This window comes from Egretta garzetta, unplaced genomic scaffold (genome assembly GCF_000687185.1).
Source record: "Egretta garzetta isolate BGI_Z169 unplaced genomic scaffold, ASM68718v1 scaffold101, whole genome shotgun sequence".
Lineage (NCBI taxonomy): Eukaryota > Metazoa > Chordata > Aves > Pelecaniformes > Ardeidae > Egretta > Egretta garzetta.
In genome coordinates, this window is record NW_009258666.1 from 1,135,925 (window position 1) to 1,148,424 (window position 12,500).

The 12,500-nt window shown below is 40.0% G+C and overlaps 1 protein-coding gene across 1 annotated transcript in view; it reads right to left on the reverse strand.

The window, feature by feature from the left end:
• Positions 1-6: 6 nt before the first annotated feature.
• SRRM1 (serine and arginine repetitive matrix 1) overlaps positions 7-12,500 on the reverse strand; it is an 18,564-nt gene continuing 6,070 nt past the window's right edge. Inside the window, 16 exon segments of the mRNA XM_035903956.1 lie at positions 7-1,604; positions 1,820-1,919; positions 1,921-2,009; positions 2,763-2,949; positions 3,871-4,332; positions 4,635-4,739; positions 6,642-6,683; positions 6,935-7,052; positions 7,748-7,834; positions 8,096-8,176; positions 8,321-8,592; positions 10,120-10,239; positions 10,805-11,008; positions 11,479-11,679; positions 12,123-12,235; positions 12,484-12,500. The exon segment at positions 12,484-12,500 is cut by the window's right edge and continues 154 nt beyond it. Of these exon segments, the coding sequence (XP_035759849.1) occupies positions 1,500-1,604; positions 1,820-1,919; positions 1,921-2,009; positions 2,763-2,949; positions 3,871-4,332; positions 4,635-4,739; positions 6,642-6,683; positions 6,935-7,052; positions 7,748-7,834; positions 8,096-8,176; positions 8,321-8,592; positions 10,120-10,239; positions 10,805-11,008; positions 11,479-11,679; positions 12,123-12,235; positions 12,484-12,500 (2,303 nt within the window). The 3' untranslated portion in view covers positions 7-1,499.

A 12,500-nucleotide genomic window follows, 5' to 3' on the forward strand; every position in this document is an offset into this window, starting at 1 on the left:
ACGTTGAATTGTGCACATCACAGCTACTGCAGATGCAGGACAGAAAAATTTCAAAAGCACGTTCCATTCCTCCTTCCAGAGGAACCTCAGACTTCAGAATTGACTTGGTTTCAGAAAGAGAACTGGAATTCTTGAAGAAATTCGACAGTAGCAATCCAGCAAGTTTCAAATATGATTACGAGAAAGGCAGCGAGCCACCGGGATTCCCTAGATGAGCGTTCAGACCAGTGTTTACATGACTAAAGCTTGTAACTACGTTAACGCAAACCTGCTGTTCATTTGTTTTTGCAGGACCTTGAAACATTTTATTTACTTGCTACAACAAGCAATTTTCACCAGCAAGTATTTTGTTTGTTTTAAGCGTATCCATCCTAACAGAGTGCTGACCAGATGGCTTTACTCTTGCTTTGCAAGAACACCAATGCAGACACGACAGGAGCATCACTGAGTTAACAAAGGGCTATTTCTGCTACCCCAGGACAGTTAAAAAGAAAAGCCCCAATTTTTCAGAAGCCAGCATACTGGATCAAATACTTTTTCGTATCTGTATTCATTAACCCTGTACAAAAGAAAGCTGATTAGCAAATGTAAATGTTCATATAAAAATAGCCAACATCTGTTTAAATTTAGAAATTTATTTTGTTTAATCCACAAGCTTTATATAGCTTTAGTTAAAAAAACAAAAACAAAAAACAGTGAAAACATGACAATATCCAAAGTTCAGGTTCCTCAAACTTTCAAAGACCACATCTCTGAAAGTCGCTTATACCATTCAGAAGAACCATAACGAGACAAGATTTATGGATGGGGCAACGACATCTCACAAACAAAAAAATTTATGTAACTGAAGGAATTTTTCTGGGACTGCTGATCATGGAAACTGCCCTTTAAAAAAAGAACATAAAAATACAAATGAAATTCCAGTGTTCCAAATCAACATGTTACATCAATATAAACCCACAGTGTCCTGGTAAACAACATGCTTTCATTTAGGTACCACTCGAAATCGCTATTCTTGATTCGCTTTAATGGAGACTATGCAGGCAACAGTAGAAAGCATTAAAAGAGATGTAATTCCTCGGTAATTCTGCAGTGGTTTTACTTCTGGGCAAGCTTACAAACCACAAAGGTTAGTAGCATAACGTAAGTGGCTACAAAAGAAGTCAAACGAGAGCCTCACAAATTATGCTAAAGGCTTTGTTGAATTTCAAAGAAACTAGGGAATGGGCGGTCATGTTTAAAACCTTCAAAACAAATTCCTACAGCTTCTAAAAAGTCTCGCTCTAAATGCAATTATGTTGACTGTCAATGAAAGAATGTCACTAGTACACTGTGGACACCTTTTGTAATGTAAATCCATGCCCTTTGTACATGGTGAACCTCAACCTAGCAATTATTACAACAAATGTTATATTCTAAAGCTCAAACACATTTAGCAATTTGAAATTGAATTCTGAGTACAAACCAAATAAAATGTACATTTTATCAAAGGATTCAGCCTAGGATGGGGGTGACACTTGCGCCTTCCTCATTGACCTCAGTGCCTTCTCTCGCAGGTGTTTTTCTAGATCATCAAGGTTGTCTTCTGGTTCACTTTCTGTCTCCTTCAAACAAAAAGAAAGCATTTCTTCACACGCTGAAAGCTACACCAGACTGCAGCCCTCCCCAGTCATCAAGTAAAAATCACGAGACCGACACCAAGTAGCATTTCTGAAGTAAGGCTGCTGTTTAGACCATCCACAGTACTATGCACATTCACCTCCGCCTATTTTCTTGTATCAGACTCTTTAGAAGTAAAGCACAGGTACCAAATTCCTACCTTTTTGGGTTCTGTCTCTGCTTCCTGATCTTCCTGTGCGGAGGTGGTATCTGCTGCAGCCACAGCAGCAGCTGCTACAGCAGCCGCAGCCCTCTCCTTGTTTTTTGTGTTTCTTGTGCTTTTTATCCTTTTTATGCTTCTTATCCTTCTTTTTCTTCTTCTTCTTTCCACCCCCTTCTTGATCCGAATTCTGTAACAAACAATTCAACAGGTATTACAGCTCATTCCTAAGGCTTCAAAAGGTCGTTAAAACAAGCCCACAACCACCCTGGGAAATCTGAATGGACTGAGCAACATCTGACACTCAGTAAACTCAACACCGTCTCCAGAGCTGGGGGAAAGTCGCATTCCTAGTCCAACTGACAGCAGCAATCCTAGGAGACAGACACCGTAACGCACAGCTGTGCTGTGTCTGTTTAAACCAGAACATAACCCCAAGCAAACTTGATACGCTCGTCGTAACGACAGGCAAGCCTCTTCATAAAAATTAATACTGCAGGTGGAGTCTAACTCCTTCAAACACTCTTCCGGCACAGAATGGAAGTGTCCCTTGGAAACACCTTAGCAGAACAGATAAGGACACCAAACAATCTGTTCTCTTCCTGTTAGGAATAGCCTGAGTTTGCATGTAAGACTACCAAGTATAAATAAGACCACCTCACCCTGTAGACCATGAAACTCACGTACACTCATGAAACAGGAAAGTCTTTTCTTCCAGAAGTTAAAATCTATACATAATAGCACTTTTTACAGACTCCAGAGATGTTAAGTTTGAAAAAATTTGTTACAAATTGTTTTTAAAATATTTTTAACTATGAAAATACCACCCCAAGGATACACCCCCCCTCCCCCCAAAGCTTAGAGCTGTTCAGCAGCTAAGCCTTCATGAAAATAACTTGCCATATAACCCAAACCAGGATTGCTTTGATTAGCAAACAAATACCCTTGCAGGTGATGGGCTCTGAGTTGGGCTTTTAGCCTTTTTTGCAGGTGACCAGTTTGCAGAAGGGGAACGAGACCGAGTAGGAGATGGAGGTCCTTGATGTTTTTTCGGTGCTGGCTCAGGCGACCCTGATGCAGACCGTGATGACGACACCCGTCTCGCAGATCGTGGACTTGGCGTGGAAGCCCTTAAAAACAGAAAAGCTACACTTAGATTCTAGCATTAAGAGATATAAAAGACAAAACAAGAACATAAAACTTAACAAAAAAGCCAGATGAACTTATGTGCTTCTAAACTGGTTAAGCTGCCACTTAAAAAACCCATTAGTTTGCTGGCATATGTTACAAAAAGGCAAAACAATCTAATGCCACTGTAGATCCGTAATGCAAAGAGATATTGCAACTGGATAGCTTGTTAAACAATACTACCATTGTTGTGCAGGAATGATTGCTCCCTTTCTTCTGATATGACTAATTTATAACCTCATTAGGAGTCAAGAGAATAGCAATGCTATTTTATCATCCAGTGAAGAAAGAGTGCAAGACCTTACATTCAGCTACTTTTTCTTCCTGAATTAAATAAGCCAGCACCATACTCTGGACTATTTGCTTGTAAGAGTGGCATCACACTAAAGAAAACTGCTAAAATTCTGAAGGTTGTTAAAGGTTGTTTGTTTTTTTTTTTTCCTCTTGGATGATCACTTATGAAATGATTCATTAGCAAATGAAAAGTGCTGGTTCCCTTCTGGAGTTAGCTTTCAAGTAAGAGAAAGTTCATTTTTCTTTAAACAACACTAGCAACAAAATTTCTCTCAAAATTCTTTTCACATGCTCAGTCCCAGTGCTCAAGTACCCAGAACCCTCAAGCCCCACATAAAGCCTCTTTAATGCTTTGCCCCAAGTTCTGCTTTATTTTAACAGATGCTTCCGATCTAATAAACTTCCAAAAATCAATGTTATGGTGGTGGAAGCTGAACAGAGCTGCCAGCACTTGAGCAATCTCAATATATGAGAGCCATTTCAACGCAATTCCCTGGCTATTCCCACTGCATTAAAACAAAACAAAAAAGCCCTCACGAAACCACCGAGAATAAAGATGGATTTATTACTTTGTCTTCTTAGGTTCTGGCGTTCTTGACACCCTCCTGATGGGTCTAGTGCTTGGAGATGGAGACTGTCTTCTCTGGGGTGAAGCTGAAGCTCCCCTTCGTGGTGGCGGTGGGCTTGCAGAGGTATGAGAAGCTCTAGGCCGTGGTGAAGGTGAATGCCTTTTGTTTTGTGGTGGAGAACGTGTTTCCCGATTGGATCTACTGGGAGGAGATCCCTTCCTGTGCTTGGAAGATATCGAAGGTGAACGCCTCTTAGCAGCTGGCGAGCTCCTTTGTTTTGGTGGTGGCGAATGGGAGACTCTGCGTTTTGACTGTGGAGAAGGTGATGCCCTTCTTTTAGGTGGAGGGGGAGGAGAAGCTGTTCTTCTCTTAGGTGGTGGTGAAGGAGAGTATCGTCTCTGTATCGGTGGAGAGTATCTCCGTGGAGAAGGTGAGCGCCTGCGTGGGGGTGGTGATGGAGACCTACAAAGAAAACAAATATTTAGGTGCCACATAGGCTTGTGAATTAGTTACAAGTGTTTTGCAATTCACCCAAAAAAGGGAGAAAGAATCCCTCTAAAAATTCTTTAAAACTTTTTTTAATACCAAACTTCTTCAAATGATATCCAGGCCACACAAAACCTCACTAGCAAAACTACAGTCCCCTCAGTAAGCTATGAATCAAGAAACCGGTTTTCTCAATCACAGCATTTCTTTTTATAGGTCATCGCTGGAAACGAACAAACCAAAAGCAACCGCTTCATGACAAAAATGCAACACACTACCTTCGACGAGGTAACGAAGGGGACCGCCGCCGCCGAGGAGGAGGGGCAGGCGAAGGAGAGCGTCGCCGCCTGGCTGGTGGGGGTGATGGACTTCTCCTCCTCCTACTAAAGAGATAGAGGGATTTCTCAGAGGAGTTGTAATTGAGACATGAGATTATTTTTTTTGTTCTTCTGCTTTCACTATACAAAATAATCTTGTTCATGCACTTCCAAGTCAAATTCTATTAGAACCACTGATGAAAAAAATATACTCAAGCCTTTCTAAAGGGTGTGAGACAACACTTACTTTACCGTAATTCTCAGAGACAGCTACAGCAGTCATGAGACAATTTCACATTCTGCTTAACCTGGCCTATTTGCATCTGGTAGCCAAAGAGGAAGCCCAACTCTCTCCCATTTTCTTCTCCTGAAAGCTCATTTCTGCCATGTCCCTTGCACTGAATCTAGTGATCATCTAATGAGTCAGACCAGCTTCCTGATCCACCAGACTAATCCAACAAAACCACCTCTTTGTCATCATGCAGTGACATGATTGCCAGATCTGACACAAAGGAGGAACTGGGAATGCCCATCTGTGTCAGGCAGAGCAAAACTGCGTTCAGCGGCAGTCTGAAGATGGATCAGATTAAACAGTGTGAAACTGTGCTCTTGAGAACAGCTTTTATCTATGGATCTGAAATCCAAAATGACTTATTTCTTGAAATGCAGAGAAAAATCAGAGTTGTTGCTGAACTGCAGCTATCTGGATTAAAATTATTCACAAAATGAGTCATTTTCTGCCCTGCAAGGCTTACAACAGACTTCTGAGATGGGAAACTTTAATCAAAGACATACTCATAGAGTTTTAAAGGATAGGGATATTGGTATTTTGTAAAGTAAGACATTGCTTTTTAAAAAAAGCAATTCAGATAAAATGACTGGATAAAGGAAAAAATTAGAGTAATGAAAAAGCAAAGAAGCTCACCTACATAAACTGAGACTTGATTTCAGATACACTGGCTGCTGTTCTCCAAGGCAATGAGTTACACTTTTTATAGAAGAGTTTGCTCCAAAACACAGTGTCCTTTTATGATCCAAAAAACCACCCCCCTTCAAATGTCATGGTTGCCCTAGTTAAATGTGTATTTACACAATAGGCAGTAGGTAAATGTAGTATGTTGCAAAACAGATTAAGATCTTCGAATTCCAATCTGTTTTACATAGAATTGTTTGACAAGATCCATAATTAGAATGGTCTTAATTTGTAGAAGTAGTCATACTTTATCTCATACATCATTACGTACGCTGCAACTATATTCTAGCTAGGTCTTAATTACAGATTACTCACAAGGGTCATTATATCAGACTAATAAACCCATAAGCACCCAGCTTCCCGCACCTTCCCATGTTCTGAGATCAACACAGAGCAAGCAATTGAATAAAAAGTGTTAACAATATTGCCTACATAAAAAGAGAAAATAAAGTTCATTACTAGCCTACTACTTGTCTACTACCAGTAGTTCCAAGTACCTCATGAATGCAGGAAAACTTCTGAAAATTCTATCTGTGACCCAGAACATCAAGATCTTAATCATTTGTTGCAAGTCTACAGAAGCGTTTTAGCCAGAACGTCAATGGCAGCAAGAATACAAAGCAGTGCTCACCTGCCTTTCAACTCTGTGTACGTGGAATTAGAAAACCCCCAAAGAACACGAGCATTCAGTGGTTTTCAGACATCAGTAAGATGCTAATAGCACTTCTGTTATTAGCTGTTACAGGCTTATGTGAATTAACAATAGTGAACAATGAAGGAGACAGAGCAGGTGTTCCTTTTTTTTTTTTCTCCAGTAAAATGATCCCAGATCCAACACATTAAGGAACACATCAGCCTGAATTTCCCTCACCTTACTACTTTAAGTGCGCAAGTCCAAAGGATGGCAAATACTAATCCATGACAAAATAAATGAGAGCCTGTCTAAATGATTTGCTGTGTGTAAATCCTATTTGACAGATTAACTTCTAACCAACCTTTTCATCACTGGCGATTGCCACCTCTTTTCCATCTGCATCCTGATAGCAGTGGAGGAAAAACAAAACAAAACAAATCTATCTGCCATATATTTGAAGTAAAAATGAACACATTCAAATAAAGTTCAGAGTAATTCTTACCAAATGAGCACAACAAGAATGCAATCTTGAAACAAGATTGGGCAAACTGGACATGACTTAATTCTGTTGTCTATTTGCTGACAGTTGCAAAGCAGATAAACAACACTAAGTAAATGGGAAAAAAATGTCAGTTGCCCAACTTAAGCCATTACCGAGGGGAGGATTCCTTCTGTCGTTTTCGTGGAGACGGCGATGGACTGCGTGAATGTGAATGGCGTCGACGCCTACCAACTTCCCCATTCTTCACATTGGATCTTTTAGGTCTCTCCTCTTCAGACGAAGATGAAGAACCAGAATCTATAAACGTAGAAGAATCACTCTCTAGAAAATGATTCTCATTACAATACTAACACAGTTACTGGTAGGGTTATAACTGCAGTTTAAACTGCACTGTACTAACCCCCTCTCCCACAAAGTAAGAAGCCTCTACTTAAAAGCAGTTCAGCTAAGAATGTTAGCTGAAGTCAAGCGATAAGTAAGTCCGTTGGAGCTGGGTAAAAGTTTTTGCAGCAACCTAACTGTCCACATAAGATTTGCCTAGCCAGGCAATTTAAAAGATGAACTGCAGTTACTTACAGAAAGATTAAGTGGACACAAACCTATACCAGGCCCAGGTTAGTTTACTGATCTCAAGCATACAAGAGTCCAAAATATTAGGAAATAACCTATTGCAACAACCGATTAAGTAATCCATAGCAAACAGTATTTGTGTGTGACGTTAAGAGTTTAAACATGCAACTGTTAAAGATGCAAACCAATTAACAAGAGAAAACCCTTAAAAATGATACTTTATTCCTCATGAGTAATAATTAAAAGTGATTTCACCACCAGTGGTAAATCTAGAATTAAGTTTACAACAGCATTGCAGCGCACACAGCAAATAATTTTCATCAGTATTTGAACTTAACACCACTTCCTGCAAAAGTAAACCACAATCCAGTTTAGGAAATCCATGTCATCCATACCAGATGAAGACTGTTGATTTTGCCTTCTGTACTGACGCCTCTGTTGAACAGAGTCTGCTGCAGCCATTTTACCTCCTTTATCTTCTTCTGAAAAGGTACATACATGGACAGAATATTGAAACTGAAGATACAAATTTGCCTTATTCAGGCAGAAGCCAAGTCATATTGCAGTAGATGATCACGCATGCTTCCTCCCACCCCCAAATCATCATCTTTATACTTCTGAAAACGCTTGCTTTCAATGCCAGTCTATCAAGAGGGTTCAGCACTTTACCACTGCCTTTTATTGTCACGCATCTTTGATTAAAAACCTCACCCAAAACCAGTGTTGAAAAGTGGAAGCCGTACCTGATTCAGACAGTTCTGCTTTCCTTGGTTTTGGTGCTGGCGAAGGAGATTCTCTTTTTTCGGTACTCTTATGTTTGGGTGCTAAAAGACAAAGTCAAATAACTCAGTTGTAACTCGCTACATTCTTGCATGCTTTTCTGCCCATACAAACTGTACACACCATCTTTGAGAAAACAAAAGCACAAAATGATAAGGCTGCTGGAATACAAATTTTTATTTGGTTACCTGATGCTCTGCCAGGCGAAACAGAGCCACGGCTTTTTCTTGAACGATTCGACTGCTGGGGTGTTGGAGACCTACGTGGTTTTGGAGGTGGACTTGCTGGTGGGGATGGTCTGTGCCTCCGCCTAGGAGGGCTTGCCGAAGGAGAGAGCCTACGCGTTTTGCGAGGAGGACTGGATACGGTTCTTTTAGGTGGCTTCTTTGGTGGTGATCGGGAACGTGAGGAGGAGGAGGAAGAGCTACTGCCAGATAAGGATGCTGATGACCGTCTTCTCCTGTAAATCAAAAGTAACATTAGATTCTGACTAGCCAGCTTAAGAAATGTTTGAGCATGAACACAGAATTGCATTTGTCTGCAAGCACATATACAGAGCCACATACAACAGCACTTCCAAAACATAGTGGGCAGCCTTCAACACTTGGTTTGTAGAAGAGGAGACTAACAACCAATCTTCCACAGTTATTTTTAAACTACAACAGTGAGCAAAAAATTGTTAGTGTTACCTCTGCTTGCTTTCTGTCAATCTACAGACTACAACTAAGCTTTTCTCCTGGGAGCAATTAGTTTTGTTTGGGCTCTCTAACTTTTGGATGGTTAAGAGAATTCTCCGCGTTAGCACATGGGATTTAATGATCTTCAGAACAGATCTGTTTAAGAGTTTAGTGTGCAAATACACTAAAAAGTTTTTACACCAGGAGGTAAACATTTCAGACAACTTAACAATTCAGAATCAATCTATCCATTCTTATGTTTTAGTCTTTCATCTTTACTTTTTAATTTTAAAAAGGTAGGGCCTCTAGAATTCTGCGGCAAAATTTGTGGCAAGTTCTGTTGCAATTGTGTACCTGCAGAATCCACCTTTGGCTGCAGAATTCCTGAGAACCTGGAAAAAAGAAACCCTACCTTGAGTGAGATAAACATTTGCTGAAAAGGAGCTCTTGTACATCTCGCAACATACATGTTTGATATTTTCAGAGTTTTCCCAGTAACTGTGTGAAATGAACAACTTTGCAAACTCCGAAAAAAAAAAAATCATCACCTTGTCATAAAAAGGAAGAACTGTTCCTTCCCAAAAAAGAGCAACTACTGTGCACAAGAAAGCAACGCTTTAATTCTCTTCTACGAAGAGGGCAAGAATCTATTCTCTTCCTATGAAGATGAATGTCTATTCTAGACATTGCCATAAGTACATAATTTTATTTGCAAGGCAACTCAGAGCTTTGCTACTAGAACAATTGCTTCTGCTGTCAAAAACACAACCTCCAACACTGGAGAGCAGACCTTGAAGGTTTTTTTTAAAGTAAAAGAACATGAAGAAACACATTTCACATCAAAGTTTAAATTTTATTTTAATTCTATGCGATGGAAATGCAAGTCATAATTAAAGAGCTGCCAAAAAGTAAAATCCAGTTACTTGTTCTAATTTTTTCCCCAGGCAGGAAAAAAAAAAAAATTGAGACTTAAGCAAAAAAGTCATAAAGGATGTCATGTCAGTCTGTGCTGGGAGCTATCCAGAGCCATTTGACGAAGTTACAGTTCTGAAATTGCCACTTTTCAAAAAGGCAGAATTCTCATCACTATTTCAAGTCAAAAGAAATCATTTCACAGCTACTATTACGCTCCCCCACAACACGCTTCTGAAATATGACACTGCAGTTTTTACATCACTCAGATCATAATCCTGACAGCACTGAGGTAAAGTGAACAAGGTAATTTTGATAACGCTCACTCCTCACAACTAATGTTCCCTTCAACTTCCAAAGTTTAACATTTTCAGTTGTCTCAAAAAAGGGAATCTTACCGCCTCACAGGGGATCTGCTTCTTCTGTGTCTGGGTGGGGGAGGCATTCGCCTGGGAGGGCTCCTCCTCCTTGGTGATGGCCGTCGTCTTGGGCTTGGTCGCCTTCTAGGGGAGTAAGACCTGTCACAATCAAAAATTCAAATGAAAAGCAACTATCTAATTTTCAGATTTGAGGAAAATTTATCCTCAGGGCACTGCGTGTAAAGTTGCCTTTCTCCAAGCATATCACATTAAAGTAGCATTTAGATTATGATGCAAAGTGGTACATTCAGACACAATCAGTGCTTTAAAATTTACCAACACCTCTCTACTAAGAAGTAAAATAATCCAAAAAAAGGGGAGGGGTGTGTCAATTTACATCATCTTCAGCATCAAACCTATCTCGTAAAAGAAGGCTACACAATTCCCACTATCTAACAAATGCCACACTCAGCATTCAGTACCCCATCCTTTCTCCAGTCAGTGTTAGTCATTGTGAGCATCTTCTCAGGAAGGGATAGGAAGAAAACAACTCCCAAACACATTTATCCATTGAATTCATCTTTCTCATTTGGCCTAAAACATCCCATAGCTCAACATCTCTAAAAACATCACTACTTTACCTGAGAACATTACATTCAGTGGCACCATCAGAAGAAGATAATTACTTCTCAACCTTTGCAATCAAGATAAATGGAAGTCCTACCTTGACCGTGATCTATGACGCCTTCTTGGTCGAGAATGAGATGGAGAACGTGATCGAGATCTTGACCTTGACTTGGACCGAGTTGGGGATCTTTGACGAGTCTTCTCTTTTTCCTTCTCTCTCTCCTTCTTTGAATTACGTTCTGGTGAAGTTTCCTTAGTCTCTGGTACAGGAGGTTCAGGTTTAGGAGCTTTTGGGATATCACTGTTAAAAATAAAGACTTAATTTATAAGTATATACAAACCATAGCTCTTGGAATAACATTTTAGAAGCTGCCATGACATTCCCCTACAATGAACATTCTTCTGCCCATCCTCTGACAAGATGTTAAGACAGCCTGCTCCAAAACTGTGAAAAGAATTAGAACATGGTACAACAATTCAAAGAGAAGAAAAAGTAACATACAGGCTATGTATGCTAGAAAACAAGATGATGTCGGAAGTGGAAGATGACCAGGACAATGAAACCACAGCGGCAGCTAAGCACTCTGCCTTTAGAATTATATGCAGGACAAAAGAAATCTTACTGGAGATTACTAAATAAATTCTTTTGTCACTGCAGGGGGACAGGGAGAAGCAGGGATTCCCCCAAGTCAAGCTCCAAACAGATATTAGGATAGTTTCCGTTTTTCAAGAGGCAATATATACTTCTACACACAAAGTTATCACACTTACCTGTTTGAAGTTGCCTCTTGAACAACAGTCTCCTTTGGTTTCACAGAGGGTTCTGGCTCAGGAGTCGCCTCTTTCTTTTCTGGTGCAGGAGTAGCACTACGGCTCTTGGTTCTGTGATGAGGGGAGCGAGAATGGCTGCGTTTCCGCTCTCTTCTGACAGGCGACGACCTCCTTCGAGGGGAAGGAGACCTTGATTTGCGTCTAGGAAAAAGAAGTGCCATTTAATGGCATAACATAATAAATCATGCATAGGATAATAAAACCTGTGACACTCAGCAGCTGAAAGCTCTTTTAAATCAGGTAGACTCTCAGTACTGTCTAGAGCAGTTAAAGCACATGTAAGGACCACTTCACATTTTCTGCTAGTTATTGACAGCCGAATTAAGATGTCAATCAAACAAAAATCCCCCCAAACCAAAAAGAACAAAGCCTGGAACAGATAAACCATTAAAAACAGTTCCTAGTGTAAACAATGCCTATGTCAAAGTTGCTCCAGTTTACTTGCAATTACTGTTCAGTAGTTAAGTCAAGCTAGCCTGCCAAAATAGCAGGGGCTATTTCCCATTAATTTAATTTTTCTCTGCCACGCATTCTTCACTTTGTTCTAGAGTACTGTTGATACATTGTCTGCGCATTTTCATTACCTTCTTGGACTCCTGGATCTGTCTCTTTTTTCTCTGTTGTCCTTGTCTTCCTTATCCCGCTTTTCCTTGTCTTCATCTTGTTTCTTCATAGAAGCCAGTTTCTCTTGCTCTATCTAAGCAACCAAACATCATCACGTAACTCAGAAACATCATAAAGACTTTATCAAATACATATGTTGAACAACAACAACAAATATAATTTTCATGTCATGTCACCATATTCAGGACTAAAATACATTGCCCAGACAGAAAAGTTTTGCTGAGCACAAAATGTCTACTGAAATACCAATAGTTGTACAGCCACTAATTCTGCCCAGTGCTCACAATTATTCATCCACAATTCTATTAAAAAAAATCCTACCTGTCGCTGTTTTATTT